This window comes from Vulpes vulpes, chromosome 9, assembly GCF_048418805.1.
Source record: "Vulpes vulpes isolate BD-2025 chromosome 9, VulVul3, whole genome shotgun sequence".
Lineage (NCBI taxonomy): Eukaryota > Metazoa > Chordata > Mammalia > Carnivora > Canidae > Vulpes > Vulpes vulpes.
In genome coordinates, this window is record NC_132788.1 from 48,127,473 (window position 1) to 48,147,882 (window position 20,410).

Here is a 20,410-nt window from a genome sequence, read left to right on the forward strand (position 1 = left end):
CTGCTACACAAGTGAAAACCCCCTCTAAGGCTGCATTACCCTGATTGTGCAATAAGCCTGAAAGGAAAACTTAAAAACAAAATTACTAGAAATCAGTGAGCAGGTCTTGCATTATAAAGTGTTCATGGTTTCTAACTAGTTACCAACAGACGTCATTTTGGGTCCATCTCAATAAAAGGATCCTCGGAAATGTTGCTTAACTAGGCACACACAGCCCAAATAGAACAGGCAAAACCAGTCTGTCAGAATTCCGTGCTAATCAGAGATATGCAAGGGTCTGATTATTTGTAAGTCTATATGCTAAGCTAATAATTAATATCAAAACAAAATGAGTGGTTTACACTCCAACAACAAAGAAAAATTTTAACTTTAAATATATATATATACATATATATGTATGTATATATATAATTAGAAAAGGGAGAAACTGTAAAGTACTCACATTAACAATGTGGAGTGGATTTGTTGAAAAAGAAAATACTTTTTTTATATCTTCTTAAAGAACACTGAAAAAACCTTTAAGCATGACAACTTTGACAAGATAATGCTGATGTGGTTCAAGCAACAATGATGGGAAGAAACTTAGGTTAAATCTGTGCTGGTACTTTGTGGCTCCTCTGCCTGGTTTACCAGATTCAAAAATTGCAACAGAATCTTGGGGAAGGGTGTGAAACTCCAATAAAGAGTGAACTTTAAAAAAAAAAAAAAAGAGTGAACTTGTGCTATAAGGAAAACTACCAGCACTTTCAGAAGACAGAGCTGGCCACCCAACCCAAGATTACACACCACTCAGTACTGCCATTTTGAATCTATGACACTCCACGAATTCAGTAAGACAAGATGGGTTTCCTTACACTAAAAAGCTTCTATTAAATTATGCAAATGGATTTACATTAAAGACTTATTTGACCCATAATTTGACAACTTTTCTTTTAATAATCATTCTGAATTTCTACCCACTATTAAAGATCCTGCCTTATCTTAACTCAAAGTTGATTTAGTCTCTGATTTTGTTAGGAAACAACTTTTCAATTAATGTGCTGATATCTTCGACAACTAAAAACCAGCAAATGTAATTGTTCTGAATGGAAAGAACACATAGTCTTAATTTGATCAAATAGCTCGGTATCCAGTGTTTAATCTCTCCCTAAATGGGGCCAAGACTTAAGAGATTTGTTATATTTTTTATTAGAGAATCATCAATTAGTTGTAGTCAAGCCCTGACAGAGGAATGGGTATTAAAGGTCATTGAAAAATTAAAAAATAAAGTAAAACTTAGAATTACTATAATAAACTTCTTATACACACTAAATCATCCCAAAGTTTTATGGTGTGATTTATATTGCAACAATAAAATTAAAGTTAATTTAAAAAAAAAACAAAGTATATTTGAGCAAAATGGTCTGATGTTGTGATTTGTAGTAAAAAATATATACTTGGTCTTCAAACTATTTCTGGCACAGGAATGCTGAAACCTTTGGAACTTCCTAAGTAATTAGAGCAATAAAGACATCTTGACGTGCATACTCAAGCCCCTTTCAACCACATCTTAGTTCATGTTGCTGAGGAGACTGAGAAAACACCTAAGGATGTGGGCCATAGGCCAGGAGAACCAACTGAATGATGAGAGGGTAGGAAATTGCAGTCCCACCTCCCCGACCTTGGGGAGGAGATAAGGGATACTAGTTAAATCCAGTGATTTAATCAATCGTGCCTATGTAATGAAGCATCCATTAAAAAACCTCCAAGGGACAGGGTTCAGAGAGCTTCTAGCTGTTGAACACATGAAGATTCAGTGGGAGTGGTGAGCTCAGAGAAAGCATGGAAGCTCCAAGCCCTTTCCCCAATCCTTGCCCTTTTTATTTTTATCTCTTCCATCTGGCTGTTCCTAAATTATAAACTTTTGTAATAAACTGGTTATCCAGTAAAGAAGGAGTTCTGTGAGCCACTCTAGCAAATTAATTGAACCAAAGGAGGCAGTCATGGGAACTTCTTATATTATCCAATCCATTACAAGCACAGGTGACAACCTGGATTTGACTGGTGGATGTATGGTGAAAACCCCACATACAGAGTGGAATTAGTGACTAGAACTTTATAACCCCAAATTTGCTTTGAAAGTTTGGGATTATTTACTATAGGTGAAGCTTAACTAAGAATGGAAAGAAGGCAAAGATCATACATGGTTTAAAGGAAACAGTATAACAATCTATTTAGACATTGAGCTGGGAATTACCAAACAAAATGATTTGCTGGTTGGTTATCATACTGTTAGTTTTGTTCCAGTTTATTCAAGGCCAAAATCTTTGTGTTAAGACTGATCCTCAGGGCACCTGGGTGGCTCAGTGGTTGAGTGTCTGCCTTTGGCGCAGGTGGTGATCCCAGAGTACGGGGATCGAGCCCACATCAGGTTCCCTCGCAGGAAGCCTGCTTCTCCCTCTGCCAATGTCTCTGCCTCTCTCTCTGTATCTCTCATGAATAAATAAATAAAATCTTTAGGGCAGCCCTGGTGGCGCAGCGGTTTAGCGCCGGTTTAGCGGTTTAGCGCCGCCTGCAGCCCACGGCGTAATCCTGGAGGTTCCCTGCATGGAGCCTGCTTCTCCCTCTGCCTGTGTTTCTGCCTCTCTCTTTCTTTGTGTCTCTATGAATAAATAAATAAAATCTTAAAAAAAATAAAATATTTAAAAAAAAAGACTGATCCTCAAATTGAAATTTAATATTCTGGGTGTCCAAGACACCCCAACAAATAGCAAGAGTTGCAGAAGCAGCATCTGTCTGAATTGCTATGGCATTTACAGAGCCAAAAAACTAATATTTGCTTTTAACTAGAGATAAAGATAAAGAAAATGATATAGTTAAAAGAAAAAAAAAGTAAGGAAATAAAGAGAATATTCCAATTTCTTCCCTGAAAGCTTTAGGCATTTTTTGGGACTTGGGGAAATGGAATGATTTCTGTGTAAGCATATTAGATTATTTTTAAGATATTTAAGGTTCTATATTTTGTTTTGTTTTCAAAAAATCACATATGCATTTGTAAACTATATTACTGTTATTTAAAGTATGGAAATAAAAAAATAAAGTATGGAAATAAATGTTCTCTAACAAAGTTCATTATTTAAAAATCTGTAAAATTAATTCTACTTGGCCATCAGCTTCCATTATGAAATTAAAGGATTTCCATTTAAAAGAAATTATCTAAGTCACTACTAAAAACTTCCAGTAATGTGGTAGCAGTTTCCTGGTTGACCAGGCCTGTGATGAATGAGTTAGAAGGTATGCCTCCACAAGACCCCATATTAGGAGATTTTAGAAGTTTGCTCTATTTCCCCTTACTGCTGGAACGTTTTCACTGGTTCATGGTGGGACCTGTAAATATCATATGTAATATCACTTGACCTCAGTCTGAAAATGGCCTAATCTCTGGTTGCTATCCCCTCTACGAGTTCTTTAAGTTCCAAATGTGGCATATTCAAAAATATCTTAAGTTAGAGATACCTATAAAAGTTTTATTTTTCCAGAGAATAAAATTTCTCATTAAAAAATTCTAGCAATTAAAAAAAAAATTCTAGCAATTAAACTTTACTATTGTGAATTATAGTAAAATCTGGGAAAAACTCAAATATATATTGACACCTCTGAAAATACACTGACTAAAACTACATGAAGATATTATTTACAGAATAAAATATAAAGTGCCTTCTGGATATTATATTTTATGATCTTATCTCATATACATGCAGCAACATTTCATAATCTATCTAAAAGGCACTGATTTAAGAAGATGATTTTGATAGTGCCATTAAAGTCAAGAGAAAAGATTCCCCAAAGTACTCTGGGTCATTCTTCCATGGAAGTCTTTCATAATATAATAGCACATAAAAATAAGCTTACAGAAAATAAAATTTGAATGTGTATGTCAGGCCTGTGGAAAATGTCAAGTTCTTAAACCTAAAGCAACAGAAAAATAACATAAAGAAAAAAATTGAGAGAGCTAAAATTTTACATTTAAAGGTGATATAATTGAAAAGTAGAGAAACTAAAACTAAAATGGGAAAACAGACTGAAGATCTATACAGAACAATGGGTTACTATAATGTGCAAAGCTTATTATAATTTACAAAAATACAAGATACTAAAATATATGACAAACGATAAAAACAAAACACATAGAAAATAGAAAATACTACTAAGGACGTTATAAATTGATAACAACCTTTTTTGAAAGCAACTTATTTGGAATCATGAAATTGTATATTCTCATCATTAAGAACTCTTAAGAACTAACAGAATAACAAATAACAAAATTACAAAAAGTACGTACAGTGTTAGCCATGAAAACTAAAAATTAAATACACCCTCCTAAATCTTCAATGGTAACTACAAAATCTGAATTTGCCAGTCTGGAGAGTGAAAAGAATCCTAAGTCATGAACTTGTCTTCAAAAGAGCTTAGAAAGCAAGATGTGTATATGAAAGGATTTCACACAAGGCAGTAAGTGATAATTGCTAAATAAGTGGTCCAGGCAACCCTAACTCAGAAGAGAAAGAAATCACTTCCCACTTCCCGCTGAGCAATCGATAAAGAAGAAATGGGATTCACACTGGCCTTGGAAGTGAGGGTAAGATTTTTCACTAGCAGAAAAGAAAGAGGACAGCATTTCAGATAAAAATAAGATAATAAGATGTTCTACTACACAGTACAGTAAGGAGATAGTCTGTGAGATATTAGTACATCTTTCTCAAAAAAATAAAATAAAAATGGTTCCATGGACAAACAAGTTAGAGTAATACTGTAGTAGGAAACAAGGTCAGGGATCCCTGGGTGGCGCAGCGGTTTGGCGCCTGCCTTTGGCCCGGGGCGCGATCCTGAAGACTCGGGATCGAATCCCACGTCGGGCTCCCGGTGCATGGAGCCTGCTTCTCCCTCTGCCTGTGTCTCTGCCTCTCTCTCTCTCTCTGTGACTATAATAAATAAATAAAAATTAAAAAAAAAAAAATTTTAAAAAAAAAAGGAAACAAGGTCAAAGTTTTTATGCATGATCGGACCCAGGTTTCAGAAAGCTCACACTGGCTTCAGTGTAAAGGGGGTGCTCAAGGTAGGACATGGGAAGAGAGAAGTGGAGAAAGCTACCACAACAGGATAGGAGAGGAGATGGACTTGACGCATGTGCACTAGGGGCAGAGAGGAGTGGGTCCTCCGAAGAGTAGTTGGCAGATAAAATCAGTTGCCTCGATGGGAGAGGTGGCAACTGTCTGGATGCAGGACCCAAGGAATCTGAGTCAAAATGATGAAAATGAAATGATGACATTAGAACTTTCATTTTGGTTGACTTCCCATATACCACAATAAGTAAAATAAGAAGGGAATCAAGTTTGGATTTGATGGTAAGGAAAGAAATTAATTTGGTTGTGCACATACTAAATTTGAAGTTCCTAGGAGCCAACTAGCTGGAGATTTCCAGCAAGCACTTAGAAATATAAGCCTGGAGTTTGGAGGGCGATGCACACGGCAGCTGCAGAAACAGAACACTCCGGGAGACCACGCCCAGCTGCAGAAGAAGAAATCCAGGGCACCACCGGTCTCTAAAGGGTGCCCAGAGATGGAGGAGCCACTGAAGAGAATGAAGAGAAATCAGGTGCCTGGAGCCATGGACTGAAAGGTGGTGAGTGTGTGATGTAAAAGATCCAGACATCAGCATCCAATGCTCCGGGGATAACATCGAGAATAAGGACTCCTAAGAGATCACAGGTCTGGACACTAAAAGGCCACATGTGGCCCTAAAATGGCCACCTCAGTTGGGTAGTGATGCCAGCTCTGATTCACTCACTGATCCATTCATTAATTCTCTTTCCTCTTTCTTCTCATAATATTTATTGAGTACCTACAATCATTATGCTAGGTGGTGAGGACCCCAGTGGCTCCCTGACTTCCAGAGACTTTGATATGAAATAAAGAAGTATTTTTGAATACTTCTTTGAATACTGAAATATTACAGTGTCATGATGCTAATCAAGGAGTTGAAGTATGATTGGAAGCTGAGCAAATATAGACAGCAGATGCAGATATTTCTTATCAGAAGACCTCTGAGTTTGAGAGATCAGAAAGACCAAGGCAAGAATTTTTTAGATTGTGGGAGATTTACGTATCTGTAGGCTGAAGGATTAGCATGGAGATGCCATTGGCAGAAGAGGTCATGTGAATGAATGTCTGCCATGTAGCAGATCTTGTTCTAACCCATGCTATTTAACCTATAATCTTCAACACAACCCTATGAGCTAAGTAGTAACACACCACTTATCACAGGGCACAATGAGGAACAGAGAGATAGGCAAAGGTGGAGCCAGGATTCAATGCAGGTGATGTGAATCCAGAGCCATAACTTAACCATAACATTGTGACCCTCGGGAGAGCACCATCTTACCACCGTTGCAGGAAAGAAGGGAACCCTGGAGATAAGAGAACACAAGCAAAGACCGCAGCTGAGCTCACTGCCAAGTGTATCAATGAGTAATAGGAGACATGGACAGAGGGAAGGGTCAGGAGCAGGGTCACTGAGAGAAATCCCTTAAAGACTGTGGGTTGTGTTCTATAACTAAGTGGAGAGCCATTATGAAGCAAAGGTATGGCACAAAGTGGTTTGTCTATGGCCAGGTTTATAGGCAGGAAAAGTGGTTTAAAGATTACTGCCTGGGACACATGTGTGTCCTAAATGATCTGACCTAAGAGAAGCTATGGAATGGAAAAGCAGGGACAAATACAGATTCCATAAAGAAGAGAAAAACAAATTGCAAAAGAGAAACTAAGATATGTATTTTTAGCTTATAAGTCTGTTGCAATAGTGCAGGGAAGAGACTACAAGACTCAAGTGGTAGGAGTATGAAGAATTATTGTTTACTTTTTTAAAACGGTTTTGCATCTTTCAAATTTTCTACAATGCTCACTATCTAAAAATTTTTCGCCCCTGCAGTAAAAACTGTAATATTGTTAAAACAGTGATGAGAACTTGAATACCCTGATGGTGAAGAAGACAAATTGAAGAAATATCTTAAGCAGGATCAACAGAGTTCAGTGACAGCTTGGATTTGACAGGCAAAGAGAAAGAGAGGTGAAGGGGGATGCTAAGTTAGATGGTGACACCCTTTAACAAGATCCAGAATATGAGAAGAGGAATGAGTTCTGGGGAGTGGAAAAGGACAAGGTCATATTTATGCAGGTTGAGTTTGAAAGGACTAAGGACTAGAGTATCAGTTAAATAGATCCAGTTGGTAGAAGTGAAGAAGACTGGTTTTCTTATTATTTGGAAGAAATGTGATGCAAAGACAGGAAAGTAGAGGACAGGGCAGCCCCGGTGGCACAGCGGTTTTGTACCGCCTGCAGCCCAGGGTGTGATCCTGGAGACCCGGGATCGAGTCCCACATCAGGCTCCCTGCATGGTGCCTGCTTCTCCCTCTGCCTGTGTCTCTGCCTCTCTCTCTCTCTCTCTCGCTCTCGCTCTCTCTGTCTCTATGAATAAATACATAAAGTCTTAAAAAAAAAAAAGAAAGCAGAGGACATCTATGTTTAAGGGTGAGACAAGCAAAGAGGGAAACAGAAATTCACCATTTGAACAGCACCGTAACAACTGCTGTTATGGCAAATCCACCAGTAAATGCCAAAATTCATGGGCAAAAGTTGGAGGAAAAAAAAGATATTCACATAGCCTCAAACTGTAGTAACTTCAGAGTCAAGGTGACTGGCAGACAGACATCATCCTCACCAACTGGTCGTAATTAATCTCACCAGTAATGAGACACAGCAACATCCTATACCCCAAAACGATGCATTGCAAGAAACACAGCATCCTTTCTGCGGAATTCTTGACACAAATGCATAATGTTAATCTAATCATCAGCTACATCCAAATTGAAGGGCATTCTACAAAATAAGTAACCAGTAATCTTCAAAATGGCCAAGTCATCAGAGACAAGGAAAGATGGAAGAACGGTCACTGCTTGGCAGTGATGAAGAAGATGTGACAGCTGAATGCGACGTGTAATGCTGAAACCTGTTTTTGAAAGTATTGGTGAAAGCTGAAAACATGGGTAAAAGTTGGAAAAAGCCTATGGTTTAGGTTAGCATTGTTCCAAAGATAACTTTCATTTTTGATCATTGTACCATGGTTATGTATGCTATTCTGTTCTGAGAAGGACACATGAGAACTCTTTATCTTTATGACACTCCTAGTAAGTCCACATTAATTTCAAAATAAAAAGTTTTTTAAATGAGGATGCAGCCTAGAAAAAGGTTAAATTGGACCCCTATATCACACACTGTACTAATATGACAGCCATTAGCATATTTTTTAAATGAAAACATAAAAATAGTAGAAGAAAATGAAGGAAACAGCTTTATCATTAGAGTACAACCGAAGAAGCATGAAAATCATGCCATAAATGAAAAGGCTGATACATTCGATTATTTCCATTTTTGTCAATCTGCATGGCAAAAAACATAATGACCAACATCACTAAATCAAGGACAATCCAGGAAAAATACTTTCTTTTTTTAAAAAAATATTTTATTTTTTAATGATTTTTTTTTTTATTCAGAGATAGAGAGAGAGAGAGAGAGAGAGAGAGAGAGAGAGGGAGAGAAGCAGAGGGAGAAGCAGGCTCCATGCAGGAAGCCCGACATGGGACTCCATCCCGGGGTGTGATCCTGGAGACCCGGATCACACCCCGGGATGCAGGTGGCGCTAAACCGCTAAACCGCTGTGCCACCAGGGCTGCCCGAAAAATACTTTCAATTAATATCCCAAAGGGCTAATATCTTTAAAAAAAAAAAAAATCCTAGGAGTTAATTTAAAAAGACCCCAACCTGGAAAAAAAAAAAAAAAAAAGGTCAAAATCTATGAAGAAACAACACATAGAAAAAGAAATGCAAAGGCATTTTAAATTATATAAAAAGAAAAAAAAATATATAAAAAGATGAAAATTATAAGGAGGAAAATTATAAGGAAACTATAAGGAGACATATGCCTTTCTTTTCATAATCGGTGGGCAAGTAGCAAGATATTAGATAAAACATTGTCTTGAGGACATAGGAAAACAGCCAGTCTCATATGTTACTGATGGGAGTATAAAATGGTCCTACATCTATGAAGATTTGAAGATTTGCAATAGCTCGTAAGAGTTTAACACTTATAGCTCTTTATTCTGAAGTATTACTTCTAGGAATTTGTCCTACAAAGGCTCTCCTACATGGGTAGAAAACTAAAATTCAAAGATATTTACTGCAAAATTGTGTCTAATAAAGGATTGGTCATAACCTATGAATAAAAGCTCCTCAATAAAAGACTGGCCAAATAAATTAGGGTACGTTTGTATAAAGGAATACTATGAAGTCAGTAAAAAGGACACAGCAGTCCTAGATGTATAATATAATGTATTGTTAGGTGCACAAAGCAAGGTACGGAACAGTAAGTTACCCTCTGGGCAAATGATATGTACATCCTCAATATGCACTGGTACCTCTGAGATGATACTCAAAAACAAAAACAACAACAACAACATTAGTAAAACTGTTTGCTGGAGGGGGATTTTCGAGAGAGCATGCTTTAGAGCCATCCAGAATTAATTTAAAAATCTTCATATAGCAGAGAGAGGCATAGAAGAAGCTAGTGAATTAGAGAAAGATATCAATGACACCATATCAAGGGAAAGAAAAATTACCAGGAGAGCTGGGTGACCGGAAGTAGTGGTTAGAGCTTCCCTAACTGCTCCTGAGAGGCTGACTCTTTTCAGAGACTTGGGAACAGCCCTGACACTCCAGCTCCAGAGTCAGACAGTTCCATGAAGTGAGGGGTCAAGGTGCGTGAGAGCTGAGAAAGAAGGGGACTCATTTCTAATACATACAGAATTGGTGTGTAGGGGTACCTTGGTGGCTCAGTGGTTGAGCATCTGCCTTTGGCCCAGGGTGTGATCCTGGAGTCCCGGGATCGAGTCCCACATCGGGCTCCCTGCATGGAGCCTGCTTCCCCCTCTGCCTGTTTCTCTGCCTCTCTCTCTTTCTCTCTCTGTGTCTCTCTCTCTGTGTGTCTCATGAATAAATAAAATCTTTTTAAAAAAAAAGAATTGATGTGCAAATTAACTTATTTATATCCAGAAGACAACATATCTGAATAGTGTTTATGTTAATGTCTACAGGGAATGCCCTGGCCCTCTTCTATCCACATTCACACAAGATGTTAAAAGAATGCCTATTGAAGACACCAAATATACTAATGGTTACCAGGGCTTAGGGAGGGATGAAAAGGCAGAGCACAGAGGATTTTTAGGGCAGTAAAACTATTCTGGATGATACTGCAATGGTGCCTACGTGTCTTTACATCGCTGTCAAAACCCACAGAACACACAACACCAAGAGTGAACCCTAATGTAAATTATGGACTTTTGGTGATAATGATGTGTCAATGTAGATTCATCAATTATAACGCCCCACCACACTGATGACAATAGGAGAGGCTATTCATGTGTTGAGGAAGGGAGTATATGGGAAATCTCTGTATCTTTGGCTCAATTTTGCTCTGAACCTAAAACTACACTAAAAATAAAGACTATTTAAAAGGAGGGAGCATGGGGCAGTCCTGGTGGCACAGCAGTTTAGCGCCACTTGCAGCCCAGGACGTGATCCTGGAGACCCTGGATCGAGTCCCGGGTCAGGCTCTCTGCATGGAGCCTGCTTCTCCCTCTGCCTGTGTCTCTGCCTCTCATTCTCTCTCTGTGTCTCTATGAATAAATAAATAAAAATCTTTAAAAAAAAAAAAAGTCGGGAGCATGGATGGCTCACCCCCAACACAATGTTACTGATGCTTGAGCATCTGATAAAGAAAAAAATCAATCAATCAATGCTTGGGATTCATACTATAGCTTTCTCCTAAGAGTTCAAAGGTTTTAAATATTATTCCTTCATTTACCTTCACAACATTTACACACTTATAATGGAACATAAAGAATGTAAAATTGGGGGAAAAGAGGCAATATTGGGAAAATGAGGCCAAGTCTCAAGGTGAACCACTTGCAGAAATAGGACTGCAATTCAACTTTCCTTATTAATTATCTGGCTTTCCTAGTGTATTAAGGCCATTTTGAAAGCAAAAAATGAAAACTGCTATCCAATGTCTGCTCTTACATATGCGTGTGCATGTGTGTGTGTTTATACACAGATGCATAAAGACATACAGTTATATGTACACATACACATACACACTCACTCATACATTTATACTTGAGGCAAAGAGCCATCTCTGTCAATGTGCTTAAACCAAATTTAGGCATAATAATCTGTGGATAATAATAACAAAACAGTGCAAGTGACCATGAGACTGTTATAAATAAACTCACATATGTCATTGTAATTCAGAATTTTTAGTCTGTGGTAAGTGAGAAAGAACAAGCTTTAAAAAAAACAATTGCAAGTCAAATACACTTGTCACTGCATCCACTAAAAGGATTTAATTTAAAACTCAAACATCAGCATATTGGAAGGGGAAACGAGAAGCTAATAACATGCATTGACGTTTACATAAAATTAGTATGTAAAGTGAGAGATATGAACCTAATGATGAATATGAAGCAACCGTTTGCATTTTAACAGACTAAGCAAAAATGTAATTGACAAAGAGGCCAATCTAAATGAATTTCCAGCTACTTCAACACTAAGTGCAGCTGCATGCTGTCAGAATTATAAATGAGGAAAAAAAAACTGTTTAAACTGGATTTAAAAAAAAAAAAACGCAGCCAATATGTGAACTTATACACTATACTAAAGTTATCATTCATTCAATCAGAAAAAAATTTTTTTCCAAAAAGTCATTTTTTTAACATCAGAATAGTCAATATGCAACAGCTTCATATTGACTGGAGAGAAAACCATTTGGAGGTAAATGAAAATATTAAGGTAAACGCTTCTAGGTGCAGTAGCTGTAATTCCTGGAATTAAGTCAAAGTTAAAAACATTTGTTTTCAAGAATAATCTCATACAATAAAATTTCATTTAAAAGCCACTAAGAATAGCCCACTTGGTATCTTATTAGTGGCAGGTATGAGCTCAAGCTCTGGTACCAGCCTTCCTGGGTTCAAATCCTAACTTCTATTTCTTGGTGTGTGACTTTTTGCAGATCACTTAACACACCGTGCCTCACATTTCTCATCATGGTATGTGGATGTTAACAGTACCCAGCTGCTGGGGTCATTGTGTGAATTAAATGTATTCGTATATACAAGACACATGCTCCATAACTGTGAGCTACCACTATTATACCAGGACAGCAGTCTCTTAGAGCAGACATTCTTTTGTGTTTAAAAACTAACAAAGAAGATGGTGGCAAGTATGCCATGATTTTGCTGGTCCTTGTATGTAAAGAACTGTTGTTTCCCACGCCTCACGCCCTCTCCCTTGTGGACAGGAACCGAGGGAATATCTCTGGCCACTTCTCGGTGAAGAGCAGTTCTGGGTGGACAACTGACTGAAGTACACCACCCCACTGCATAGATGCCACACAAGCAGTCAGACTCTAGGACAGAGTGAGGAGCCAAGGCTGGCTGCCTGACAATGTGAGTTGATATCCTGGCATATTCTGTCTATACTACCATCAGTCCTCCAAGGGATGTTTTGGTGACTGATGATGCACCTGACTTTGCATTTCATCTTATTCAGATCCCTGAGAATAGCCCACCAAATGTTTTCTTTATCCCTGTATTTTCCAAGGTCAGGAAAAGGACAGAGCACAAAAATCAAAGCTGATGCAGTTTCATGTTCGTTCTTCCCCTTTAATTTACTGAAAGTGCCAACATCTGAATAGAAGGAAAAAGGCCAAGTCTACAGGCATCTTGGCAGGGTAACGAGTCTTTGAAAAGAGATGTGAATTCCCACATAGTCAACACACCAAACCCAGGCTCTCCACACCCTCTTAAGTCCAGTCATACTGTGACCGGACTAGCATCCCTGCCAAGGGATAAAGGGAAGGAAAATGGGAGAAAGACACGAGACTCCCTTGGCCTTGAATCACGTACGAACTCTGGTTCAAGAGTAGGACAAGAGGGCTGGCCTGTGTGTGGTCAGGGCAGAGGAACCCCACACTCCATGGGATCCTGAAACGGATGCTTCCTGCTACCTGCAGGAGAGAGGGAGGACATTACATGGTTGGCATTCTTCCAGGACCCAGTGAGACAACAGGGTCTGGCAATATGAACTCAGGGTGAAGTCAAACACTTTCAAAACTCTAAACTTCTTTTACCATGCTCCTCTGCCCTGAGAGCTACTTCATAACCTTAGCACCAGACCTAGAAACTCCTACACCCCAAAGAGGATCAGCCAACCTCCTTTACACCTTAGCATGAATTTTACCCATTATCTCTCTTCAAGTCATTTTACTTTGCTTATGATTTCTAAGGTCACTAGAGGCTCTCTGTGCTGTTCACATGGAGTTGGTGCTGAAGCAAGTCTACCTACACTGCTACTCAAGACACTAGGCCTCATCCATGACTCAAACCATTCCACTTCACGTGAAATGTCTAAAACAGATAATGATCAATAACACAGATTCGACTTTGAAAACCAATAAGCTGAACAGATTAACTCCTTTGTACCTTCAAATACCACAGAAAGACAACAATCCTTTAAACTTAAGAGGAGAAACCACATTGGAAAGAAATGACAGAAAACCTAATTTTTAGTCCAGTATCAATACTACCTTACCATGTAACCACAGACGTGTCACTCGAATTTTCTGGGCCTCAGTCTCTAGTGACAGAATTAATGGGTTTGATGCCTATATAAGGCTCCTTTACACTCAAAAATTTCACGATCCATTAGTTATTTTCAGTTCAAGTAATTTCAACATCATAACAACAGAAATTCATTTGCATCTAGAAATGAATATGAACAATGTGATTCCAGATATAAAAAGGGACTTTGAAAATGTAGCATGAGAATGACAAAAGGAACAGAGAATGTTGGAGAATTAAGACAATTTTTCCCTTCAATCCATTATTGTAAGATGGCAGACCTAATACCATTAGTGGGTTTGTTTGTTTGTTTTTTTCATTTTGAACTACAGTAAACAAAGTGAACTCCCAAAATGTGAACAATAAGGATCACAGGCACAGGCTGGATGCTACCTCTTAGAGATCAATCAAGCGCAGGTGCCTAGAACAATGTAGAAACACGAGAATGCATCCTCTAGGGTCACTTGGGAGTTAGCGCTCACCTTCCACCAGTTGGTCCAGGCTGGAAATCTTCTTGAGTCCATCAATGGTGTAGATTGTTCTCACTCCCTGGGGCAAATTCACGTTATCCGACAGAGTTCGGGTCAAATCAGCCAGCAGGGCCTCAAATGATCGGAAGCGGTCGGGGGAGATGGCATACACAATCCCTTTGAAGTATCTATCTCCGTTTCGATAAAAACGAACTTTCTTGGCCTTCTTCTCAGAACTGAGGGTCTGCAGTGTACGGGTTCGGTAGAAGCTGCAGTGGGCGCTGTGCGTTGGGCTGGGCAGCCCATTCACCCGCGACCCTCTGCTGTATCTCTGAGCCTTATCCCGCTCATCAAAGTGCTCCAGCTCCATGTCTCTGCCGAAGGACATGATGGAGTTAAAGTGGAACCTATACGGCACAGAAGGGGGGGGGGGGGAGAGACATACTGATGTTATTTTAAGATCATGATTTGAAAGACTCAGCTCAAGAGCAGCTGGTAGAAATACTGCTGTAATTGATGATATATTTAATATGAGTTGTCTAGTTGAAAGAGAAGGAAGACAGCAAAGAGACAGAAGAGGCAACCCCTGCTTATTAATTAACCCCAGTTTGGGGAGAAATGGCTCCTACGTAGTGACCACCTACACCATATGAGGCGTATCTGGCTTTGAACAGCTGTTATTTCTAAATCACAATAAATCTTTCAACGTAGTGTTATCCTTACTTACTGATGAACAAAACAAGGCACAGAAAATTTTCTCCTAAATTTCTCCAAGTCATACAACTGAGAAATGTTTGAACCAAGACCTCCCACGCAGGTTTGCTGGACTCCAAAGCCCAGACCTCCCTGCAGCGCGCTCACCCCGGTGGCAGGCGAAGAGAAGACTGCACGTTACCACGGGGCTGAAGCGAGCCGCGGTGGGCCGGGAACCCAGAAGAGGGTGTCCGCACTGAACAGTCAGGTTTCAAATGAGCGAAGGCGCTCAGACAGACTGCAAACTGGAATCCCCAAGTTCTACCAACTGAAGATTTTCCAACGTATTCCCATATTCAACAGCAGTTTTTTTTTTTTTAAGTGATTTTACCATAACTCACTTGCTTATATTTAGTGCTTTGGATACGCTGGGTTTAAAAAGAAGAAAAAAAAAAAAAGCAGAGAAAGGGTGAGGAGGAAGAGGAAAAAGAACAGAAAGGGTAAGTCACTTCTTGGGAGGACTCTGCCCTTCCTTCCACTCTATCTTCACGAGTGGGGGGATCGAGGCTTAGAGATATTGATCAAGTATATTTCCCAGGGTTACACAACTAGCACAGGACCAAGTCTGAATCAATATCTTTAAAGCCTCGCTTCCTCAACTACACATAGGGATACAAATCATACATACCTCATAATTAATATTGAGTATTAATACACGAAACACTTGGGAGAGTGTCTAGCACGTGATAAGTATTCATGTTTTTTATTAATAAAACTTGCTTTTCTGTTCTTGACTCTGTCACAGAAAGAACTAGTAAGAATTAAAAAAAAAAAAAAAAAAAAGAACTAGTAAGAATTGAATCTCCCCCTTCTGGTAAGGAAAGTTCCTCATGAATCTGCCTGATTTTCATCTCACAACCTTCTGAAAGGTATGCCTGCACCCCCATGGCCCCCATTTTACTTTCTATGGAGCCCTGTCATCAGCAAGCTACCCGTGGGGTCTATTCATCCTTGCTAAGGGGTTAGGTGGTAATACCTTGTGATGTTGACCCTTGAAGGGAATCGGATTTTTAACAGGACAATCTAAAAACATTCAAAGGAAAGACGTTTTGATGACAAAATTTCAGGCATGTTGAAATACAGTATAAGGGAAATGGAAAATCTGGGGCAAGAATCTTATGAGTGCCACCCAAATCCCACCACATGGATGATGTTGCCTTTCTGAAGCTCAGTCCAAACTCACCAAAAGTACTGCCAAGCCTCCCCGACCTTTCCTTGACCTAACTAACCTGACTTCTAACTAACTTCTAACTAACTAACTAACTTCCTTGACCTAACTAACTAACTAATGTCTGGTCCCATCAAAGTGGCTAAAAATTCATGTTTAAAAGCAGTGCTAGAGATTGTATACCCCTGAAATGAAGTGGAAAAAGCTCATGTTTATTGAATGTCTATGATGTGCCTGACACTAGTATTCAGCAATCAACTGTTGTATTAGATGCTAAAAACTGCCTTCTAAACCTCAGGACAATGCAGTGAGGTCAGTAATAGTATCATGACAGAAGGCAAGTATGAGCTATATCCAGGGTCCTGGAGTCATAACTGAGGGGGTTGGGATTTGAACCTAAGTTATCTCTAAATGACTCTGAAGTTGGCACTCCCTCCTTTCTGCCCCAGGTACTGTGCCTTCAAGGCCAGACCCCCGGAGACCCTCTAGACCCCCTCACCCATGAAAATAGAGGTTTTTAAAGCCCTCACTCTGAACTAGCCCTGTGACCTGGGGGAGACCACTTAACTGCAGTAGGTTCCATTTGCAGACTGTGCCGGGGCTAATATCTTCACCTGCTCATTATTCTACTGCTGACCTTGCTGGGGGCCAGAGTACAATTCAAACCTGGGCTGATTATTAGTTTAGTGTATTTTTTCCTCCAAACACAAAAACTACCTCATGTCTCTTACTAAGTCATAATAGTCTAAATTTGCATTTTCAGAAAAAATTATACCACACATAGGTAGATTTGAACCAGTTTCATTGATTTTGAAGTTGGGTAACTTCAAAACAGTGATCATTTGATATCCAGTTCTTCAGGCAGTTATAAACTGAGTAATGACACCAAAATTTTGCTCTTGGTATCATAACTGCTTCCACTTTTAAAAATTCATCTCCTCTTGAAATGAGCTCTTTCGTCTTCTAAAAGGGATGGGGGGGGGGGAGGAGTACTCATGGCAATTCACTAAGCTCTTCAAACTTCACATATTATAAAGGCCAAGTTGGCTTTTGAAGCTCCCGTTTTATTTTTTTTTTCCCCGTTTTATTTTTAAAGGCAGTAATCAATCTTCCAACCCTAGGGGTTTCCTCCCAAATCTATATAAACCAAGAGACAACAAGCAGGACCATAGGAAAGGATGGCACAATTGTGTCACCAGAGAGTGCTGATGTAGTCTGAAGGGCTTTTATCGATTCACAATCAGCAAAAGCCAAATAATTTAGCAACTGTTGGAATTCCCTAGAGGAATCAGGCTTTTAGAACTAAGAGTTCTATGCCAAATGAAAAAAAAAAGTCAATTTTAATATAGGCAAAAGTTGATTTTGTTTTATTTGTGTATTTCCTCCAACTTGATCATATGTTCAACCAGGACATGTACATCTTTTACTTCTCTTCACTGAGCCTGCCCAAAAGTCAACAATGATGTTGGTGACAAAGAAAAACCACACTCAAAGTGAAATCATTTTCCAAGCTATAGCTACCACTAAATGAATGTCAAAAACTACACCATACACCCTAATGTTCCAACAATTATGTGCAACATCAAAATAGGTGTTCCTTCTCTTGCTTTGGCTGGCTCAGCTCTTCAGTAGGCTTAGTCATACATTCGAACCACGAGCTCCTGAAGAAGATTCACAGGTTCTTGCTTTCTGCACAGGAAACCGCTAAAGCACAGAGACACACATTTATAGACCATTGGTGGCTAGGGGTCTGAGCCACACATGCATCATGGTACCAAGAAGGTAACCACATCACCCTAACCGAAGAGATTATTGGCACTTGGGAAGGGAAGAAGGGGCCCTGGCTCTTATCAGAGATTTTTCTATAAACAATGCCATGTCAAGAAATCAGTATCCTTAATTGTCTTCTGTGGAATTTCTCACCATTTTGAGGAACCTCTGTTCATCCTTCTCTAGATAAGGATACGAGTTCCTGTTTCAGAGATTTATACATGCGCGTGTGCGCGCGCGCACACACACACACACAGAATAATTTGGCATAAAGAGGACCACATCTAAATAGATGCTGGACCTGAAAGTCTCAAGGCATATTTTGCCAGTGGGATCAGGATGCCCGTGGATGGGCAGGCGTGGAATAAGAAGCATGCACACACACACACACACACACACACCCCTTCAGAGTGCATGCACCACCTTGGACACGTCACAGGATGTGTGTCAATCTTTTATAATGTTCCTATGTATAACCCCTCTTAAAATTCCTTCTGACCCTCCTTCATGTGACATTTCATACTCAAAAGACTGTCCTACTTTCCTTTCCAGAGGAAAGGTGATCTATTTGGGAACATTCATAAAGCGCATTCACGGAACACCCTGCAGTGTGGCCGCTGAATGCGTGTGCACCATAATGTGGACACACGGTCACAGGTGCGGAGAGGGAGCCGCTTTGAATGAAACCTTTCATTTGCTCTACCTCTTACAAGCATTTCCCCTCCGAATCCAGCAGTGATTCCGCGCAAACCTGGTTTTCAAAAGCAGCCTCTTTTGTGGGGCAATGCAGGGCTGTGCCTGCGCTCCCACTAGGAGCAAAATGCCATTTCCTCTCCGCACGCTTTTAGCACTGCAGGTACTAATCTGTACCCGAGGCAGCCTCGCTGCCCCCGAAGGAACCTGAGCCCCTGCAAGTGTACTCGCAACCCCCACACGGCGGCCGCCCCCACCGCAGATCGCCCGGTCCTCAAGCACACCACCCTCCCGGGCGCACGGGAAGCGCACACAATAAGAGGCCTGGCTCGGCCACTCCTTCGAGGCGCAGTCTTGGTCCTGCTCCGTGGCCAGCTCTGACAACGACAAGCACCTCGCCCAGCTCCTCCGCCCCGGGTTCCACCTCCACCAACGACGCGGCCAGCAGCCTGCGGGGCGGGCGGGGGCGCGCGCCCTGCTCCCCGGGCGAGGCCGGTGGCACCAGACAAAAGAGGCAGGTGCCAGCAGCCCCGGAGCCGCCCGCACGCGCCGCCCCGGCCGAGGCCAGCCTGGCCAAGGCCGGGCAGCGCCCTTCGAGGAACGGCGGGCGGGGAGGCGGCGGCGGCCGAGGGGGCGCCCGCCCTGCCCTCCACGCCCCGGGCTCCCTCGGCGCCCGCCGGCTGCGGGAGAAGCGGGCGCCGCGAGCCCCCGCGGGGTCCCCGGCGGGGTCCCCGGCGGCCCTGCCCGCAGCTCCCTTCCCAGCGGAGGCAAACCACGCACCGGTCCGCGGAAAGACGCCGCCGGGGTCTTCGTGGCCGCGCTCGGGGCGGCCTCCTGGTGCTGCGCTCGCGGGCTGGGGCGGCGGGGCGGCGGCGGGGCCGAGGCCGGGCTGCAGCAGCCGGGGGCGCGGGCGTCTGGGCTGCGGCCGCTAGCGCGGGGAGGTGGCTCTGCCGGCGCTCATTGAAATGCGGCGCTTCGCACAGCCTCACTCCAGCCTCTCTCCGAGGAGGGCGGCGGCGGCGGCGGCGGCGGGCGCGCTCCCTCCGCTCGCGGCTCCCTCGCTCACACGCCCCACCCGCTCCCCCCACCCCCCTCCCCTCCCCTCCCCTCCCCTCCCTCCCCTCCTCCGCGTGCGCGCTCCGGCGCCCCCGCCCTTCCTGGCTGGGCGCACCCACCACGGCTGCGCCCGGGGTCCTCCTCCTCCCGCGCCCGCTCTGACCGCAGCGACCTCGGCGCCGCCGGCCGGAGCACACCCCGAACCGCCCCGTCCCGCACGGGTGGTTGCCTGGAGAGCGGGGGAGATCGGATGGGGGCCTGGGACGGAGCAAGACAACGTGGATGGGGCCTGGTCTGAGCCACGAGAAGTGCGAGGTGGGGAGGAGCGGCGGCGCCACGGAGAGCCCCCCTCCCTCGGGGGGACCAGGGAAACGATGACTTCCTCCTCCCTTGCCCGGTGTCCCCCCGGCACGCACACACACACACACACACACACACACACACACACTTTATGTGACCTCATGATTTAACACGTTTCCCAGGATTACGGAAGCCAATGTAATCCACCCTCATCACTCTGGTCCACGAGGCATCCAGGCGGCTCCTCCAGGAAGAACCAACCACGGACCCTCCCAATCTACACACTCTAACGTTACCCTCAGTCCCCTTACTGGAAGGACCAGATCTGTTCGTAGACCCCTCCAGTCATCTCCATTGGACCCCAGGAATTGAGTCACCCTTGAAATAGTGACCTCTGCTTAGAGCCGGATATGTTACAAGAGGCGCTTGATAAC

The 20,410-nt window shown here is 42.1% G+C and overlaps 1 protein-coding gene across 8 annotated transcripts in view; it reads right to left on the bottom strand.

The window, feature by feature from the left end:
* The window catches only part of DCLK1 (doublecortin like kinase 1), a 344,423-nt gene extending 324,441 nt beyond the window's left edge, over window positions 1-19,982 (bottom strand). For 4 of the 8 annotated variants that reach the window (XM_072720011.1, XM_072720010.1, XM_072720013.1 and 1 more), the window contains exons 1-2: window positions 19,401-19,647; window positions 14,249-14,643 (exon numbers count right to left, since the gene is read on the bottom strand). In XM_072720011.1, the coding sequence (XP_072576112.1) occupies window positions 14,249-14,624 (376 nt within the window). In that variant the 5' untranslated portion in view covers window positions 14,625-14,643; window positions 19,401-19,647. Of the gene's footprint in view, window positions 1-14,248; window positions 14,644-19,400; window positions 19,692-19,795 lie in introns of those variants that run through there. The other 4 variants (XM_072720012.1, XM_072720014.1, XM_072720009.1 and 1 more) reach the window with 2 other exon arrangements.
* Window positions 19,983-20,410: the final 428 nt, after the last annotated feature.